The 21,272-nt window shown below is 35.1% G+C and overlaps 2 protein-coding genes, 1 long non-coding RNA gene and 1 other non-coding gene across 5 annotated transcripts; 1 reads left to right on the forward strand and 3 right to left on the reverse strand.

The window, feature by feature from the left end:
* The first annotated feature begins 9 nt into the window (after positions 1 to 9).
* LOC112527834 lies at positions 10 to 2,903 on the forward strand. Its single transcript, XR_003070781.1, has 3 exons — positions 10 to 346; positions 707 to 824; positions 2,694 to 2,903. It is a non-coding gene; the product is annotated as an uncharacterized LOC112527834 (long non-coding RNA).
* Positions 2,904 to 3,473: 570 nt separating this feature from the next.
* On the reverse strand, positions 3,474 to 9,806 carry LOC112528159 (NADH dehydrogenase [ubiquinone] 1 beta subcomplex subunit 9-like). 2 transcript variants are annotated; one of them, XM_025139108.1, is made up of 6 exons: positions 9,580 to 9,806; positions 9,441 to 9,482; positions 6,832 to 6,913; positions 6,225 to 6,280; positions 5,182 to 5,255; positions 3,474 to 3,703 (listed from the first exon to the last, which is right to left on the reverse strand). In XM_025139108.1, exons 1-5 carry the CDS (start codon positions 9,703 to 9,705, stop codon positions 5,214 to 5,216), a joined length of 348 nt encoding a protein of 115 aa, XP_024994876.1. In that variant the 5' UTR covers positions 9,706 to 9,806; the 3' UTR covers positions 3,474 to 3,703; positions 5,182 to 5,213. The 2 variants fall into 2 exon arrangements, with proteins under 2 accessions (XP_024994876.1, XP_024994875.1); XM_025139107.1 differs by having other exon boundaries at positions 3,474 to 3,708; positions 9,580 to 9,803.
* Positions 9,807 to 13,809: 4,003 nt separating this feature from the next.
* Positions 13,810 to 18,396, reverse strand: LOC112528346. The gene is made up of 2 exons (XM_025139363.1): positions 18,266 to 18,396; positions 13,810 to 14,766 (listed from the first exon to the last, which is right to left on the reverse strand). Exon 2 carries the CDS (start codon positions 14,712 to 14,714, stop codon positions 14,097 to 14,099), a length of 618 nt encoding a protein of 205 aa, XP_024995131.1. The 5' UTR covers positions 14,715 to 14,766; positions 18,266 to 18,396; the 3' UTR covers positions 13,810 to 14,096.
* A 12-nt stretch (positions 18,397 to 18,408) lies between these two features.
* On the reverse strand, positions 18,409 to 18,481 carry TRNAE-CUC. Its single transcript has one exon. It is a non-coding gene; the product is annotated as a tRNA-Glu (tRNA).
* Between the last annotated feature and the right edge of the window lie 2,791 nt (positions 18,482 to 21,272).

Genomic DNA, 21,272 nt, shown 5'->3' on the forward strand with positions numbered 1-21,272 from the left:
GGCCCATCCTGCAGTGACGTTCTCCGTTCAATGCACCATGAGCCAGAGATCATGTTTGAGACCCTTAAGCACAGGATTGAAGAGTATGTTCATGACGAAGACAATATGGGTGGAGCCACGGTCGCTGGTGGAATCGCACAGTCTTTCCACAACATGCCTTATCTGACTATAGGGTCTTCTTGCTGTCTAACTGCTGCAAATGGCAATAACGGATACTATTACTGTTCTGATGAGGATTTCACTGCCGGAGCTGATGAAGTTGCCAGTGAGGATGATCAGTGGTCCTATGTCTGTGCTTGAGAAAACCCAATCTTTCTTTGGTTTGGTTTGGGTGTTTGTCACTGAGGTCGTTCTGTTCTGCAATCTTTATTTCCTTTTTGTTCTTTAGTTGAAGTATAAGTAGTTGTCTTTAATTTGGTTCTGCTCTCTGTTTTCCTGTGAACAAGATATAAAGAGAGCAGGTGATCTTTTTTTGATAAATTTGTAAAGATAGAGCCGGGGAATCGTTATTAGCCGAATCCTCTTGTTATGTAACATTCCCCGGCTCTTCCTTCACGTTGTAGTCTATTCTCTCTATGGTAATCTCTTTGGTTCAAAAACTTGTGTGTTTCTTCTTTCTTTAGTCATACATGATTGCCATTTTTTTGTTTATAGTTGCATGTTTTTAAATCACATCCAACGGGTTCTTATGAATTCTTGCTTGCAGAGCTAATATTGTATGCATCAGCATTCAGCTAGTCTCGGTTAAATGCTACTCAAATGGTCAGATTTTACATTTGATTCGAACGATTTGCCTCATGCACGACTCTAATCAGATGAAAAAGGTATGTTTACTTGTATTTACCGTTAGCATAAAATTCTTGGTTCACTTGAGGTGCGTAACATGAATGAACAAAAACTTGTTGTCCCACGTTTGTGGAACATTGAGATAGGAAACAAAAATCCATTTTTATTTTGTCCCACCAAATAATTAAGATGGAATTATTGATAAATTACTACTCGTATCAAATTAAAAACCTAAAACCTTACACAATTCTTCACGCCACTATCTCACCTCAGATTTTCATTCATGTTCAATCATACGCTTACCAAACAAACGTACCCTTGTGATCTTGTTCAAGTATATGAATCTTTTGCTTCCTCTTATCCTAATATGCAATGGCTATCCCATGTGCATGTTGGCCATTTTGATACGCAGAAAGCAACCTGTGATTCCCAATTCCCATTTGCATACATGTGGTTGTGATGAGTTATGTGTCGGGTATCTTATTGGCTATGTCCTTTAGGTAAAGTTAAGTTTATTCTATAACCTTCTGGTGGTTTGTTGGCTGTGAAGAAATCCCCTCCCTATATGTCATTATCTATACCCCACTGCCCAACATATTAGAGTCAAATTTTGGGTACTACTTTTAAGGGAAAAGAGTGGCCAAAACGCGTTCATTTTATGTTTGCCTAGCATGCATCCTAAGAATAGACATCCGTTAAAGCTCAAAAGATGGAGATGTAGGCTGAAATGTAGACGTTGTCAAAACCCTTTAGGCCATAGAGGAGGTTCGCCTACAATGAGTTGAAGCTATTTGTGGTCCCCCGGCCTATCATCCATGGTTACCTGAATATTTCAAGAAGTGGTGGTGGTGGTTTTGACAGCCTTTGGTCTCTTGCCAGATTTGGGTTTTGTAGGATTCTGATTCTTGATAGGTAGATAAGATGGAATATGGCAAAATGCTTTTATTAACACTTATTTTCCTAAAGTACAAATTGAGTCTAACAAGATATCCTTTTATTTACAGGGGTAATCTCTTAAATTACTAGAATACATACATGAAAGTAAGAAAAAAGAAGTTGGTCATTCTTTCACTATCTTTATGTATTATGGACATTTTTGGGATACCCCTTTCAAAAGATATATATATATATATATATATATATATAGTTTGAAGGTAAGAGTATATCTTTTTGAAATATATGTTTCTCAACATAGATGTTCTATCACTTAAACATGTATTTTGTAAAGTACGTTTATTAAAATACTAGTTAAATGAAAAAGACGTGTCTAGGTGAACCCTGATCCATACAAAAAGTGACGAGTATATTTGCACCTAATGGCACGAATAAGTTCGTTGAAGTCAAAGAGTTGGGTCGGATTGAGGACCCTCCAACACTTTTCTTGTCCAATCAATTTATTTTCATGAATAACTATATTTTTAATATTATGTGGCTATAAATACCTGCAGCGATGCTCAGAGCATCGATTGGGGAAAGGGAGATTGTTGGAGCTGAAGAAATCACAGAGGTTGTAGCATAGGCTCTAATACTATGTTAGATTAGGGAAAGAGTCTGATGCCTTTGATCATTCCATCACCTCAAATATATAGAGTACAAGGTATGCAAAATATAGGAAACCTATACAAACCATATATTGACGGAATATTTACAAAATATTTACTCTTAGTTAATAGATTCACTATCAAAACCCTTCCCATGTTCGAGAGTCCAAGAATTGGAAGAACATTTCCATAAGAGCTACCCAACCTTTCAACTTCTATATGTTTTGTGTTTTCGATTGAAACTTTGTCAGACAAAAACTTGTTTAAATTAGTTGCGTGTTTTAATTTAGTGCATGTAGAGTAAAGATTCACAAATTGTTCAATAAATATTTGTGACCTAAAACCCATTTTGCTTTTGATGTTTAGGAGAGGGGAAAAGGGGGAAATCGGAGTTGAAGGTTAAACCCTCCGAGCACTGTCATATGCAATTCGAGGCCAACAACGCAAGAATTAGAAGGAATTGTAAAAGGATTCCAGCGTGTAGAAAGGCAAAACTCTATTGTGTAAACGATAGTATACACTTGTATTTATAGTGCAATGATAATAAATGCAATAAGACAAACATGTTTATTGTTATTAATGAGCTAACACATTTGGTCATTGTAGCTTACATGTTTTAACGTTATAAATAAAACCGCCATGTTGCTTGTATTCTTTTAACACCCCGGTCCCCAACCCTGTTAGAAAAAGACCATTAATTCTAGATATTATGCAGTATTTTACATAATATAACCGGCCCATTTCCTATAAACCCAAATTTTCATTTTAACTGGGAATGAAAATCCATTCTCGTTTTCATTCCCTTATTTGAACCAAAAGAGCCCCTTGGTGCCGTTTAAAATGATTCTTCAACCCCTTGTGTCAAGATGTAGGGGTATTAAGAGGTTGTTTGGCAATTGCTAGATGATTTGATGCAGAATGATCAAATGGTCAAAATGATTAAAAGACTCATAATATAGTGTAAAATAAAATTAAGGCTCTTAATGGTTAAGGGAGATCTAGGATACAAAATCATTCAGAGGGTTTTAGAATCATTAAGAGGCAGACTTGTTTTTTTGTCAAACAAGATTCACCTCTTAACGATTCAGATGTTGCCTCTTAATTGAACTATTAAAAGGTAAACAAACAACCCCTAAGAGTGTTTCGAGTTCTAAAAAACATCCCTTACTTTGACGTAAATAGGTACGCATGAATTACAGAAACAATCAGTTTATTAGCAATAACGATAACAAACATATTTGCATGAAAAGAAATGTTCCATCAAAAGGAAAGGTCAATGGACAAAAGGAGAGGGTTCTCATGCTATAAAAAGCACATTCAATTAAAGAGGTGTACCGCCATTGCTGACGTATCAAAACACTTCCTACTCGACCCACCTGGCCTGCCAACAAATAACAAAAAATTAAAAATAAAATAAAATAACAACGTTTCATTTTCTTGCATTCTCAAATGTAGATTTCACATCTAAGATACCAAAACGAAGGTTTAGAAAATACGTTACACAAAATAAGAATTTGTTTTAGCGTCAAAATGTGCAAACGAAAAGGGAATTTTTGGATGGTCCCCCAATCAGGTTCACACATATTATAGAAGGCCCAGGAAGTAATACAAGGTACTAAGAGCAATCTATTAGAATAAGGGGGTAGTGTGGGAAAATTTATAATATTATCTGTCTATTAGACAAACTCCAGTGAACCACTTTCCTCCTCTCTTCTTTTCTTCATTCCATTCATTCCCCTTTGAAAGAAGTAAAAAAAAAAAAAAAAAATCTAACGCTCTAGTCTAATTGAAGACTTTCAACGCTCATGCTATTTGAAAGAGCATTCAACATGGAGTGGAGACTCCATAACGTACACAAAGAGTAACCAATCTATGAATATCATCCTAATTCAGGTCTTGTTCCGCACTTAAATGGATAACTCAAAGCCTTACCTTGACCAGGAAAACCTCGATGACATAATCGTTCACTCACTGGAGGTTTGGAACCCTGAGTACAGTGTAGCAGGAAAAGAGGCTGTACGTGAAAGGGTACAGTGGTCAAAACACCAAATCACAGTCTGGATTGTAATTTGAAATCGCAGTTATTGCGGTGGTAAAAGCTGTGCTATAAAGGTCCAAAAATAGTGGTTCATATAAATATTTAGAATTATATACATATATAGGTTGAGTTATGGTGAGAAACGCAAGAAAAGATCTTTACCTTTTGGATGCACCAAGATGAGATGCATCAAAACAATCCCCATATCAAACGTGATTCATGGGTGTGTTTGAGATGCACCGGATCAATTCCTTTTTAAAGTGCAATTCATGGGAGGGCATGAAAATAAAAGTGATCAAGGGTTCAGCTCTCTTCTTACGCTTCTCACTAAAACTTCTCTTCTCACACGATCTTTCGCCTCAGAATATATCCATAATTGTTATGGAGATTAGGCTATGTTTGAAAAACTAACCTAGTAAGCTAGTTCATAAACCAGTCTTGTTCAGTAAAAACTAGTTGATAAGCTAGATGACAATGTAAAATTGATAAGCTAGATGACAATGTAAAATAACATGTCGAAAAATTGCAAAATTCTAAAATATAAGGGGGCTTAATTAGAAAAAAAGTGAAAAAAACCCTTCGAGCTTATTGAAAGGCGATCTGAAGTAGCTTTTTAAAAAGCTATCTTATGGCTTACTAAACCGATCTTTTTCAATGTGGTCAAAAAGTAAGGTAGCTTATGCAGAGGAACCAAGTAGCACCATGTTCCATGAACAAATTTCATGAAACAAATCATATAAGCATTTTGCTTTTGGAGATAAAGTTTTTAGTACCAAGAGAATGGTTCTTATATGGCATGATCAGTTTGGTTCTAACCTTGATTTATTGCCATGGAGCCCATATTACTTTCAGCTTTGATCCTCTCGACCATAATCGTAAACTATCTCAATCTGCATCAACCAGAAAATGAAGAGCTTAAGCACAAAGGCATATACATTTGATTATGAAGCCACCTGTACATGGTAACAACGATTTTTGCCAGTTTCCGATCGTATCCATTTTCTGCTAAATATTTTCTTATCAATGCTGTTACCAGTCCTCTTATGTACTACTGAAAACTCACAAGATATGATAACAACCTAGCAATGACTGGATGTTACAATGCTGAACCAATTAAATACCATTTTTTTCGTTTCTAGAGAGGAAGCTGGGCATATTTGATAGAATTAGGGTTCTTTGAAGTCACTTAAAAGTTGATGATGCCAATCAATTTGTTTCATGTTTACTTCGTTTTAATCCACCATCTTAAGTAGATATACATGGTTGGCATTCCATTTGCACAATCCAGCATACCATGTAAAAATCCAACACCATAATTTTTTTACTGGGCAACAAACGTATCTTAGGTTTCTCAAATTTGTGGGCGGTAAGTTGTGTACATCACTTTATTTTGGTAATCAACCTGAAAAAGAGAACTACATGTTTCCTCTGCAATTTTAACTGATATACAGAAGATCTCTCTGTTTTGTGTCTTGAATCTTAACAAAAATCAGTATATATGCAGACTCATACATATTCATAGTTGCAATTTTTTAAGGATGGGAAAAGGCTAGATATGTGTAACACTCTAGATACAACAGATCTAGCATTATATTAGCAACCAGCACCACTAGAAAAGTTTAATCATCATAAACAAAGCCTTTTTGTACACTTTTCCACGTAAAAAACGTTCTAGGGACATGAAACTTACAGCTTCAGAATAAATGATGGTTAACTAAAGGCTAAAGCACTATGAAAACAAGATTCACACTCAGCATTTACGAATTCATAATTACCCAACAGGAGGTTCATATGAGTAGGGGATATGAAATCCCTACACTAGTTTGAATGGTGTGCTAATGAAAGAAGTAGAAGATTACCCCAGAAGGTGGTGTAGGATTGCGAGTAAACTTGCTGCCGCCAGGAGCCCATGGAACTGTTAATGGAGGTACACAAAAACATTGTAAAGTGGTAACCACAACAGAAAAACACAAGCAATTCATCATTTACAACTTTGTTGCATGTTCAGACTCGATAGACTCACAAGAATTTTAGTGCGGCTGGGGAGAGAGGTGTCACGGGGTAGCATAATTCATGATGGATTTTTAATGCACAAATCTTAGCTTCTCACTCATACAGTGAACTCTGGTAGAATAACCATCCTGATAGAGAGAGTACACAAAAGTAGGCTATTCTATTACGTAAAGGAAAAAACAACAATAAAACTACCTGCCTCAAATCTCTGTATTAGATGCAAAAATCATTCTTTATAATTCACCAAAATGGGTCGGCCAATAGGCAATTCTTACATTCAGCATATTAACATTTGTAGGGGGGAAAAGGAGACTTGTGCCCTCCCAGAAATGCACAAATAGACACTAGGTCTTATTCTATCCTTTATCTGTTACGTTGTATTTACCAAATACTGTTCCATATATAAATTAGGTTCAATACAGAAGAAAAAAATTACATTCTAATGCAACTTACCAATGTAAGGATCAGGGTGTCGCCACTTATTGTACTGCCCCTCGCCATCAGCAATCATTCTATCAATAGTATCTATATCTTCCTGGACACCCACCAAGATAAAACAATGCATATCAGATGGTAAACAAGTTTAGGAAGCACAAGAGGTGCAATTGTTTAATCAGACTTTCCCTTAAGCCAGCTCAATATAAATGTGATATAATGTTGATATAGTGATTCACTCATGATGCCACTTAGGATTGTACAAAGAAGGAACAAACATTCTCTTGTTGTGTACACATTACAAACCAGTGCAATAGAACCTTTTCCTTGTATATTAATAAGCCATATTCACATTATGCAATGAAAAACAAGATTGATCATTGCAACGTTGAAAAACAATTCTAGTTTTACACAAACCGACAAAAAATGAGCATGAGAAATATGTGTCTCTGCAGCAGCTGGAACCAGAGCAGAAAAGTTGGCAGATGCAACGTCTTTATTATTGTTTAATGTGACTAAGGCTTCCACAACCTTGGCCAGGGTCTCTTGAGTGGCAGCCAACAAAGCTTGTTGTGAAGCCTGGCATGTCTCCCAACTCAGATTCCAAATATGATTGCAATCCGGCCACAGTTTTTCTCTACCAAAGCTACTATGGAATATGTTTCCGTTTTTGGTGCAAAAGATTTATGACAAGGAGAGAGCAAAGATTTGGAGTGGCAGGGCACACCAATTTGATAAGAGTAAAAATGATGAAGAGGGTCTTTCACCTAAAAGTAATGAAGGTGAATGTAAAGATAAAAACAATATGACTAGTCAAACAGATCCCGACTTCCAGAAACAGCCAAACCACAAAAAGACATGCTCATAGTTCTTTTTTTCCCTTCCCTAGACCATATTATTATAGTAGATGTACAGGTATTAATTATGCTATAATTCAACTGCAAGACATGTTATATAATCCATGTTTCAAGTTTCAATTATGATATCCTTCTCCTGTAATTCAGCCAGTCCCTATCATCTGGCCCTCTCTTGATGAGCTTTGATTTCTTCAATTACCAATTTACCGTACGTCCCACCAAAGTTGCTTAATGCACAGACAGAGGTCATGTATGTCCTTCACAATCTGTACACTTGCTATTGTTATTTGGGTCTCAACTGAACATCAAGAGTAGAACATGTTAGCATTTAAGTCCCTCGTTTATCTTCTGGTTATTCAGATTCCATATTTTTCTTTAAACATGCTAGCAATTAAACCCCTTTCTTTTGCTTTCCATTTATCATTCAGTGTTGGGGATTCCAAAACAACAAGCACGGCCTAACACTAGAGAACCATGTCGAACACATACCGCATGCATGTGGCCATATTATACATCCAAAATGTGAGTGGTATAGAAGACCTGCTAGTCTGCTACAAAGCCATGAGGTGGAAAATGTTGCCTCTCTGGTAATGGTAAGTGCCCAAAACCACTGGTAATAATAGGATTACTAATAGTTGTTCAGTGCCAACCGAAAGAAGGACAGGGTAATATGGGGCCCCTATTTTTTCTCAAGGTGAGAACTGCCATGGCATATGCCTATTGCCATGATGCCAAAGCGACAGCATTACAATCATGGAACGACCACATGAGCAATGATGAAACATACTCCAACCATACCAATATATAAGTGGTCCTGATATATACAAATACCTACATTTTCTTACTGATTTTTATCAGCTATTTATCCTTGAAACACAATATAAGCAACAAAAATGGTGCAGAACAACATCATCAGTGACCTAGCACCACAATCTCACATCAGGTTTGTTATGGTATGTTACACGATGCAAGGTCAATGGGTAGAAAACTGAATGGAAATCAACTCAAAAACAAGATCTTCGTAGACGATAGGTTCTGTTTGATACACAATGATTACTGGTTTGGCCAGGAGATTATTCAGTAATGTGTGCTTCTAAATTCTAATTTCTTTCGGGCTTACAATGCTGTAAATCCCTTACAAAAAGTATTATAACAACCTATATTACAATTGGACATAGGCACGTAGCTAACATACCTTCCTAGACTTAGATCCATCAACTTCTTAACTATTATGCACTTTCATACTAAAAATGTGATGCAGAATGGATAAATTGAGATCTTGCATCCTCTACTAGCCTTCACAAATTGATGAGATGTCATGTGACAAGAACAGGAAAGACCCACTGTTCCTTTCAACCTTTAAGAAACGCATTATTATGCTAATGTGGTGCAAAAGGAAATACCATGTTCATGGATACTTGGATAGTATGCTCAAAATACCCTGTAGGAAACTATACAAATAGAATTGTGTATTACAAACATTAAGCCGAGGCCCCCAGCTGCAAAAGGATCTAATTCAGAATTTCCTAACAAATCATACACTAATCAATGACTCTAAATGGAAGCAAGACACAAACTCCCTTGTCGACACCAAAGCATGAAAACATATAAGCAAATCTTTTGTGCTCATCTCCAACTCCTCGCAACTATTCCAGATATTGTAGCTTTTTTAAGCATTTAGGGTTTTATAAAAACAACAATCGCTCACTCTAATGCAGACAGAAATAGGGAAATTTTTAATGTATAACAAAAGTCAAAGGAGAAACGAACCACATTCTTGTTAGCATCAAATCTCTCACGAAGCGCATCGGCCTGAAATATTTGCAATAAAACCAAATCAAAGATATAAATGATAAGAGATCGAATGAATCTAAAATGATAAAACCCTAGAAGATTGACGGAGAAATACATCGGGGTAGAAGAGATGGCGGTGAACAGCCCAAGTGAGAGTGTCTTTGAGGGCACGCCGGTAGAGGATTCTGACTCTCTCCTTCTGCGCTGCCCTCCTCGCCAGATACGACGCTGCTCCGCTCATCACTGATTCTCCCTCACACACTTACACACACGATTTACCCTTCGACTATGTGTTTTAGCAGACCAGATCGAATCGCAAGAGATGACGTCGGTCGTATTCAAGTTTTTTTACTTTCACGAATCACGATCATCGCGAAGAAAAGCCCAATAATAGGGTTGGCCCGGTCCATTTAATAATAGAGTGAATTACACCTTTGGTCCCTGTATTATTACTATTTGTTGGTTTTGGTTCTTAGAAATCATTAATTACATCAATGGTCCTTATTTCATGTTTTATAAATTTCAAAATCGTCCCTTGAGTTAACACTATTAGCTTAGTGTCCATTTAAATTAATCATGTGTTTCTCACATGAGAAGCATTTTGATCTTTTTATCCATCTTCTGTATCTTCGCCTTCATCGTTTTCAATTTAAGAACATTCATACATGACACCTGGTAATTTTGGTACATATATTTCGGGTTTTAAATAAATAAGTATCTTAGAAATTAACCTTAGATTGAATCTTGAGTGGTTGGTGTTTGGAAAAAAATTTAACGATGAAAAACCTGGAAATTTTGAAAGTTTCACGCCCCTGAAAATGTCTTCGTGCTCGGGGACTATAGGCAGAAACTTTGGAAATTTGGAGGGGGGGGAGTGAACTCCAACACACGTGCGCAACTCAGGGTCACATTGGATGCGCATTGCATAGGAGTAATGTTGTTTCGACCATATCTGTTTCTCCCTCTCTCGTTAATTCATTTTACATATTTGGAGGCATTTCATGAAAATGAGTATTTTTTTTTTAAAGTGTCATTACTTGTAAACCAAGATTATTCTTGAATTACTAAAGGGCCTTTGGCCTAGCGGTATCGTAGCCCTTGGCCTTCTAGGAGGTCAGGGGTTCAAACATCGCCATAAGTGAAGAGGGTGTATAAGTTTATTTGTTGCATTTGCCGTATATAAATATTATATACTTAAAAAAAAGATTATTCTTGAATTGGTGAACTCATGGGAAGGTGATGAATTTAACATTGTGTTTAAGTAATATATATAATTGTAATGAAATTATGTAACTAATAATAATATATATAATTGTAATGAAATTATGTAACTAATGGGTCGTTTACCAAACGCTTACTCGGGTAAGTGAACACCAAGTCACATTACCTTACACGATGAATATGGTAAGGATCAAGAATCTTACCGGGTAAGAGCGAGACAATGATCAAAAGTCTTACCCTGTAAGTGAGGGTGATGACTCTTACCACGGTAAGAGCTTACCGAGTAAATTGTTGCATATAATATTGTTTTGGTGGACTAAAATCTTACCCGATAAGTAAATGTTAGTGTTAAATTTTACCGACAAGCGCTTACCGGGTAAGAGTTCGGTAAACAACCCCTAAATGAATATAACACTTATTCTCGAAACTACTGAAAATAAAATTATTTCTATTTAATTTAGAATAAAAGCAATTAATTGTTTGTGGAAAAGAAATAAAATAATAAGGAAGTCTTCTTATTTGAACGGACTCACAATATATCTGATTTGTAAGCATAGAGGAATATAAGTCACAATCCTTGTTGTTTTGCCTTGATCATTATAAAAATATATTATTCATTCATTCGCTAGTTGTTGACATAAAATATGACAACCAGTATCATAAAATATGACAACCAGTATCATATGGATAAAAAAAAACTATATTTGTGAGTTTCTTATAAAATTAAAGATGTGGGCTACCACTTAGCGATGTTGTTGGAGTTTGCATGATTTGTATGTTTTCACACTGAAACGACCCTATAGGGTGCCACCGGGGTTCCCCCGACTGTGGTGATGTGCCTAGTTTCGTCGGCATTCTTTGTGCTGACAGTAGTGATTGCTACAAAGAGTCAAAGACTATGCTTTTGGTGGATGGGTTGATGAGAGTCGGTGTTGTTTTATGGACGCTTTGTTAAGAGAATGAAACCCTCTTTAGAAAATTGTGGAGGACGATAACCTCTGTAGGACAAGGTTGAAAGTCCTGGCGATGAAATCGGGCGGGGTCTTGGTTGAGCAATTAATCATAGTGAGATTCTAAAGTTGAGGTGCAACCAGATTGATGACTTCCAAATTTCTGCCATCAACTCACAAAGTAGGGGGTGCACGGGCCCCTGCTCGATTGTACTGTCGTGATGGGAATTTTTCATCAGTTGTATATGTGCACTCGCTTAATTTTGAAGTGTGATCTTATATGTTTCAACCAAAACTTAAAACAAGAGTGTAAGGTTGTTTGGAATGGTTGGTGTGCTACTTGCATATTTTTGTTGTTGATTAACCTGGATATCCAAACCGCTATGCGAGCCGACTAATCTCAGGACGACCACCTGCTTTGCAGATAGCCCGAAGTCACCGCCATTTGAACATCCGTGGCCATAAGGGGATTTTTATTCCTCCTTGTATTTGAACCTGAGATCTCCTGGTACTTCTGACCTTTTGAGCCAAGCCAATCAGGCACCATTCTTGTGGTTGCTACTTGCATTTTTAAGGTCACGGATTTGAATCTTGTTGACGATAAATTCTAGGTTTTTATATTTTAAATTTCAGTTACTAAGAAATGGCAAACAAATATGCAACAAAAGAATTGAACTCGAAACCTTAACCATAAAATAAAAAAAAATTCCTACCGATCAACTACAGCTAGTTTCTATTTACAATTGTCGCAATCTTGCTTTTATTTTATTTTTTTAAATATTTTTCTTCCAATTTACTCATTAATCTTAAATTCATCCCGTCATAATGAAACTTGTTTACCCGATGTAACTGTGCACCCGCTTAATTTTGAAAAGTGCTCTTATATTTTAAACAGAAATGTGAGGTCGTTGTAATGGTTGGAATAAATTGTAATGCTTTTATTTTATTTTTTTTGAATGTTTTTTCTTACGGTTTTATCCATTATTCTTACAGTTGTTTTTTTTTGTCTCATTTTTATGACAACACATGTTTATTTGGAATAAATTGAAAAAGAAATAAAAGTAATCACGTTTAATAGGTACTTTGAATTAGTTTTTATTTTTAAAAATCTTGAAAATCAATTATTATTCCTTTGTATCTGGTGTCGTTGAACAGGTTTCTCTAAGAAACTGATAAAAATTATATTTTGTTGTTGTATATGTTGCCCATCACGAAATCCACCAGAAAACCGGAAAAAGTCCCCTGCAAAGGTGGAATTCAGCCCAAAACATGGCAGGTGTAAGACGTAGTCTTGCGTTTTGTTCATAAGTCAAGGATGATTCCATTTGTAAAAATTTTAGTGTATCAAATAGACACAGTTGAAATTTCCCTGGGTTGAAATGTGATCTTACATGTATTTAATCGACCTTAGAAGTACACTCGCTCAGAAAAGTTCATGGATCCGTCACATAGAACACCCCAAAATGTCATCTTCCTCCATCTCCTCACCCTATTTCTAGTGATGTGAAACACTCTGTTGCTGCGGGAGAAACTCAATCTCAACCTATAAATCATGCTTCCGTAATTAACCGATCACGGTTAACTCATTACCCAAGTCCTTAAAACAATTACGACCAATCCTACATTTTGGAAGCCATAACCAGTTATAACGGGAACAGGGGATCAACACAACCGACTACTTCTGTCAATGACTGTATATCAGTATATGTTACCTATTTGCCCATCTCTATCTGATATTAATCCGTTCATGTGTTTAATTGTTATCGTATTATCTCAACCCAAGTCAAAAATAATATTCGACTATCGACATTAAGAATGTATTTTTAAATCAAACCTTTTATGTAACAACTTATAATAAATTTCATGACTTAGGAGTCGTTTACTAAACGCTTACCTAATAAGTACTTACTGGGCAATTTTTCTCACTGGATGAACATGGTAAGAGCCAAGAATCTTACCCAGTAAGAACGATGATAAGAATGGAGAGTCTTACCCGGTAAGTGAGAGTGACGACTCTTACTAGGGTGATGATAAGAATCGACCAACATATTAACATACTACACACGAAACAAAATATATCAACAGATTGCATGAAAATGCAATTCTTCACAAGTCCAATTCTTATTTCGTATAACATTCTTTCAAATATTCATTTTGGTATCTTAGATATGATATTTCAAACATTTAGACCAACAACGTTACACAAAATAAGAATCAAATCAAAGTACATTGTATTTTCATGCATTATCAAATGTAAATTAGGTACCTTAACATTTAAGATGTCAAATTTGAAGTACCAAAAATGAAAATTTTAAAAGTACGTTATCCAAAATAAGAATAAGATCATTGTACATATTTGCATTTTCATGCAATTTACCCATGTGACATTTATTATTTATATCCAAGTGCCTCATAGATGACCATCTTTCCTGCTAATTTTAACTGACAACCAACACTCTAATTACTTCAAAGAAAGATCTGCAATGCTCTCGACAAGACTATCAAGTGATTCCACTTTCAAACCCTTGATTCCAGTGGCTGCATTTGAAGAAAGTGCATCCTTCAATTGTTTCACAAGTCCATCTTCTTCAACTGGGATGTCTAAATCCCAGACCTTAAAAATATCCCCGGATGGCGGTTCCATCACAAAACCCGCATCATCATCATCATCATCATCATGATCGGAATCAGAATACTGAACGTTCATCATCTCATCATTATAATTCGGAAGAAAAGGTTGCTTTAATGAAGATAACATATCAGGGATTTCATCTTCTGGATGCTCATCCATATTTGTGTCTGTGGTATCTGAGGTTCCTTCCTCTATGACTACTGGGAAATTCTCAGGGTCAGTTGCGTCATTTGAGTCATGGCGTTCGTTTGCAGAAGGGCCAAGGATCCCAAGAATATCGAGTAAAGCTTCTTTTAAAGAATCCATATTAGTTTCTGATATTTCGGGATCTTCAATCAGGCAGGAGTCTGCCCAGGCTAAATCTTCAGCAGAAAGTATATCTTGATCCTGCTTTTGCTTGGCGTTGACATTTTTAAGAACGAGAGAAGTTGCGCCATTATCTTCCATAACGATGATTACGAACTAATCTTATGGGGGATAACAATAACGTTTTTTGGACCTGAAAATCAATGCATTCAGTCTTGTTAAACGGCAATCGTAGGACCTTGTTCCAAGAGTATGAATATATCATGCAATCATAATGCTTGAAGAACCAAGGTCCAATGTCAAAATTGGCATTTTCATTTTGCAGGTCCTATTTACATAGTGAGAAGAAATAAAAAATATATATGATTATGGGTCTTATTTACCGAATAAGAGAAGAAATTGAGATGGGATCCACAAGACCACATGAAAATAAATAAAGATTTGATTGCAAGTCCCCATCTGCCGTGAGACAAGGAGAAACGAGGACACGATATACAAAATGGAGAACAAAACCCAAAGGACCCCAATATATCCCACCTGGAGGTGGGGTCTGGGAGGGGTAAGATGTACACAAACCTAACCTCTATCACTATTCATATTAACTCCAGAAGCTCTAACTTAGGAATCAACAACACGAAAACTTTGCTTTTTTGTCTAACTCACTTCCTTTTTTGTTTATCAGTTTCAAAATGAGAGACTGTCATCCCATTTAAAATCTTTCCTGCTAGGTAATCTAGTATCTTATGCCTGATTTTGTGGCCGGAATCTATTATGGATTAGATGGAAGGCCAGACCAGTTTATTAAAAGAAAAACAAAGACAAATAATTTACATCAAAACAATACACATTTTAAACCCAGTTCAAAATACCAAACAGTGTTCTAAAAAATTCCCACTTAGAGCTGCCTAAGCGGAGGTCTACGCATTAATGGTCCTTGCTGTTTAATCAGTATTCTGGAAAAAAATGAGCAGGCTGTAATCAGTTTTATTTCTCAAGTTCTACTCATCAACGAAATTTCCCGAACTTGATGGAATCTTCTGGATCCTTGCTACGTAATTGTGTTAAAGAGACAATGAAGTTAGTCAACACTGAGATCAATGAACTCAGTTGTGTTCCTCCAAGACTACAGATTGCGGATACCATCACCAAAGCTTAACAATTTCTATTATCTGAATTCCAAGCTTTGCTTGTATAACATATACAACCAAGCTTAAGAGGGAGTATTGAGATATGTGAGTTTCCTTGTAAATAAATATAAGAGAATTTATTTCTTAATTACTTCCTCTGTCCCAAAATAAATGTTCACAATGGAAGGGCACACAGTTTCAGAAACGTGTAATTGTTACACCTTTTAATTAACTAAACAACAAATTTACCCTTGATAATAGAGGGATTAATTAATTTCTCCATCCCATACTTAAGGGTGAAATTGGAAGGTAGGCACTTACTTTTGAAAGCGAACACTTATTTTTGGACAAACTAACATAGAAACTTATCCTTATTTTGGGACTGGAGGAGTAATGTAATGTATAAGATAGAAAGGTTAGCTAGTAATTTCCTGTTTTGTAGGATTTTGCTACAAATTATGGGGCCTAAATAGAGGACCTACTCCGTTGAATATTAGATCCCGCCAAATCGCCAATGGCTGAGATGTTCAATCAACTCCCTCTCCCTTTGTGGGATCTGGACCCCTACGAGTGGGCAGAAAAGGGAGGAGGAAAGAGGCCCTGGCGAACCGCCATAATTAGTGAACAAGTGTAAGCTTCGCTGCCCGACAGTATGGAGTACTGACCACACCGAGGGACAGGCCCTGAAGCGAAGGACGGGAACGAGCRGAATCAATGTGTTCCAATTTCTGGCCTTGCACAGACCATCCAATAGACCATGGACTAAACGGCCACTGCCTGAAAGGACTATGTAAACTACATTCAAATTCAAGAAGAATATTCTGAATTTCTTCGCTTACAACCAAACCTGTCAAGTGTACCTCAACATATCAAGTCCATCCATGTCCTAATTTTGGTGAAAGATGTGTAAACCTATAAACATGTTATCACCCTCATCACCTCATGGCTATTCAATAATTTATAATATTTTAAACATTGAAGGAATTCAAAATTTATGCCTCGTGAACTACGCATTAACTTTACTAGGGGGTTTTTAACTTCATAAATCATAAATAGATGGATTTTTTATACCATTTTATGGGGCCTTTTGGCCCAATTATTCCATAAGGTCCATGCAAAACACCCCCCAAACATCTTCCGTTCAAGTTTTAGACCTTCTGACCAATGATTCTGACCTCTAAAAAGAGATTTATAGCACCTAGCCTCATTCCGACATGAGAACTAAAGTTTCATCCCACACCAGATGACCTAGAAAAGGCTGCTCATGGACTCTTATCTTCTACAAGGGAACTGGAAACTACTCTAAACATAGCAAGTGCTGCAAACTGAAAGATAAACTAAACCAAACACACCTACTAAACCCTAGTCGAAGTAGGGTGTGTGGGGGTGAGATGTAGGCGCACCTGACCTCTACCCAGATAACAGAACGACTGCTTATGTCAGTTAAGACAAAACACCTCCCAGCCTTAATTAAGATTAGCAGATGGTGAAGAAAGAACAGGAAAAATAAGTAACAGAAGTAACAAATAGGTACATTGCAAGCATACTGAAGGTTGTTAGATAAGGTCAAACCCATACAGAGCAAGGAAGACGAAAACACATCCCAGCCTAAATTGCCACCCTCTGCCCCCCTCCCCCCCAAACCTGAAAGATGTTAACCTTCACTTCAAAAAGTAGGTTTTCATTTCAGAAGTACCAAACATCACATCAAAAATCAAAAGTACAACTCATCCTTTCCTTGTAGTGAGAATTGCTGTTGAGACACTGTTATTCCCAGATAGAAATATATCTAAACTCGCTCATGGTCTTCATGATTCTCCAGACAACTAGAATCTAAAACTACTCAGATAATAATATTATCAGATATTTCTGAATCGTGAATAACATACAATAATCAACAGAACCAGGATATTAGGTAAGGGTGAGCCTAGTGTAAATACACAAAAATTAATTTGCTATTCATTGTTCTTCTACAAGAAGATATTTAATCATGTATTAGAGTTTTGGCACCTACAATAGGTGCACTTTAGCTTAAAATTTTGTGATTTTATGGTCTGTCGCCAAATTAGGATGCAACCATGATTCACAAATCACAATTCGATTTGTCAAAGTTATTTAAGATTGCTAAATGATAATTTACGAAATATATGTGAAAATTTTGTTTCCTTTGATGACCCCTCTTTGTCTATATATTTGTAGTGATTTTATGCATTTTAAATGAGAAGAAAAACATTTCAAACAATTTTCAATGACCTCTTTGATTCGTCTTCATTTGTTTTGGTTCAATTTTAGTTAAGATTGAACCAAGAAACTGAAGAAAACGAAGCTTACACAATTGGGTACCCAAACCAACATCTAAAATCCTTCAACATGAACTCATTAAAGATCCAAACAACTATACTCGATATAGCATAAATCAAAGTCAGTAACCTCTACCCACTTGTTCACATAAATCAACCTCCCATTCCAATTTCCACATAGATGATAAATCAGAATCAAAGTTATAAAAAAAACAGAGTCACAGAACACAGATGCAGATGCAGATGCAGATGCAGAGATACCTACCTGAAAGAAATAAGGTGACCGCCGATTAGACGATTGGGTTCGAGAAAGGATCGTCAAAAAAATCGAGAATTGGAAAGGTTAGGGTTTGGTTTAAAATTTGTAAAGATCAAGATTTAGGGTTTAGATTGAAACCTAAAAAGGAGTTCCGTTGCCGGGACTTGAACCCGGGTCTCTCGGGTGAGAGCCGAGTATCCTAACCAACTAGACTACAACGGATTTTGATTTTACATTCGAGATAATATTATAAATACTACGATGTCGTTTTGTGTGGGGTTTAAAGGAAAATTAAATCAAACGAAATCGTACAGAATCATAACATTATTTATAATAATGTTTTAAATATTTATTTTATGATAATAAATTAATACAAAATTTTAATTATTTTATATAATTTGTTAAATAGTTATACTTATATTAAAGTCCAATAAAATATAATACTGTAATTAAAGAAACAAATATAAAATATACCTTTTTCATCTGATAGAGCACGTCTATGTCGCCTTCATTATTCTTTGACTGCAACACGGACGATGAACCCCATAATAAAAAACGTATATCTCGTTACTAATATCACGGAATCCATCTTTAATAAATACAAAAAAAACTAAACTCGGCAACAAGCACATGCTACAAAAAAGTACCATGAGGTCTCAGGTTCAAAATTCAAGGAGGAATAAAAATCTCCTTGTGGCCACAGAGGTTCAAATGCGGTGACTCTGGGCTATCTGCAAAGCAGGTGGTCATCAGTCGACTCGCATAACATGTTGGATATCCAAATTAATAAAAAAAAATCATTTTTTTTTAAATTAACAGATTTAAAGAAAATCCAAATTGATTCAATCCCATGACATCCGTTTCGTGATAATTGGAGGAAGAAAACAATTTAAGCCTGAATGTCTAAACTAGCCTTTTAGCAATCATGATTATAAAAAATTATTTCCCTAATTAACACTTGGATGACAGTTTGCATGGTTTGTTAGTTTTAGGTGATTTGTAATGGGAATCTTGTCCTCTCTATACAGAAAGAGAGTTGGGTCTAAACGGAAATGATACCAATTTAAGAGAATAATAAAATGGTCGAATCACATGTGATTTTATACGTGATGTTAGTGTAAAAGGCGTTTGCACACATATCTTTGGTCATTAATGTAAAATCACATGTGATTTTGCACGTGAATTCTCCGTTTTTTATTTTTTTAAATGGTTAGCATTCTTGTTTGATTCTCCTATACATACACACACACACACATATATATATATATATATATATATATATGTGTGTGTGTGTGTGTGTGTATACAATATATATAGGGGACATTTCATTTACAAACATCCGATTCTAACAAACCATACAAACAATCTTAGACGTCCATTTAATCTAATAAATATCTCATTTTATTTAATTTTCTTAATTTAAAACAATGATGATAATGAATGAACCTTGTCATCTTCCATATATATATAGGGGCAGGTTCAAATGAAAACCATGTCATTCTAAAAAACCGTGTAAACCAAAATCAACCAATAAGAAAATTCCATTCTTTTTTAATTAAATTTAATCAATAAGGTCACTTTGGTCATTTTCATTATTTTTTTATAAATAAGGAAGTTATTAAGGAATATTAAATAAGGAAATTTAATAATGGAAATTATATAAATGAAATGATTTAAAGATTTTAATATTTTATAATATTAAAAATTGATTTGTTTTTTTTTTTATTCAATGAAGCTGAAAACATTCATGAAGATTTTATCTTGTTATGTAATGAATGAATGATTTGAGGTTAATTGTATCAAAAATTACCGGTTATGAACCTGTTTCATATGAAAAGGTTTTAAAATGAAAATGTTTCATATTACCATAGCATAATATATTAATGTTCATATGAAAATGTTTTAAAATGAAAAGGTTTCATATTACCATAGCATAATATATTAATGTTCATATGAAAAGGTTTCATTACGAATATACGGTTGCATATTATATTAAATGCATAATGAAAATGTTTCATAATGAAACTGTTTCATAATGAAAAGGTTCATATGGGGTAAATTTCATGAAACTGTTTCATAATGAAAAGGTTCATAATGATGAAGTATGTTCATGATCTAATACTCTAGGCATATTGTCCAAATTAATACTCTAGGCATATTATCCACTTTRATGAAAAGGTTTCATGAAACTGTTTCATAATGAAAAGGTTCATAATGATGAATCATGTTCATATAAGTGGAATAAGGAAAATGAACTATTGATGCAACRRTTTCATCAAACGTTTCAAAACAGTTGAAAAATCGAAAYAATATAATCTCTYTATTTCCTAATGAAAATATTGTAATGAATAGTTTCATAAACAAAGTTCAAAAAACAATGGTCATGAAACTGTTTCAATGTGAAAATGTTTCATTGTAAAATGGTTTATTTGCTCCGTCTATGCATATTATACGTGTTAATGAAATAGGTGTTTTGTAATTGAAGTTTCATGGTTATCCTTGTTGCTTTGTGATTAAATGTACATCTAGGTTCATGATGATCCATGTTGCTTTGTGATTGAAGTTGATCCGTTTAGTTGGTAGGATGAAAATGAAACAGGTGCGTAATGTATTGTGTTCTTTTATGAAATAAATATATGATGAAACGGGTGCATGTTATATTTTGTTCTTTATGGAATTAATGTTAATGTGAAAAGGTTTCATTATAAAATGGTTCATTGATGTTATATTAATGTTAACTTTTGTTTATGGAATTAATATTATATTGATGTTAACTTTTGTTTATGCAATTAATGTTATATTGATGTTAACTTTTGTTTATGRAATTAATGTTATATTGATGTTAACTTTTGTTTACCAATTTGTCCTTATCATTGAAATAAAATAATTTTTTAATATTTTTTATTTTTTAATTTCCTAAAATAAAGTAAACTAATCTTAGCCATTGATCAAGAAAATGAACGGATGGGATTGGTTTACACGGTTTACACAAATGGGGCAAGTTTTTATTTGA

Source organism: Cynara cardunculus (genome assembly GCF_001531365.2).
Source record: "Cynara cardunculus var. scolymus isolate 2C chromosome LG 15, CcrdV1, whole genome shotgun sequence".
Classification (NCBI taxonomy): domain Eukaryota; kingdom Viridiplantae; phylum Streptophyta; class Magnoliopsida; order Asterales; family Asteraceae; genus Cynara; species Cynara cardunculus.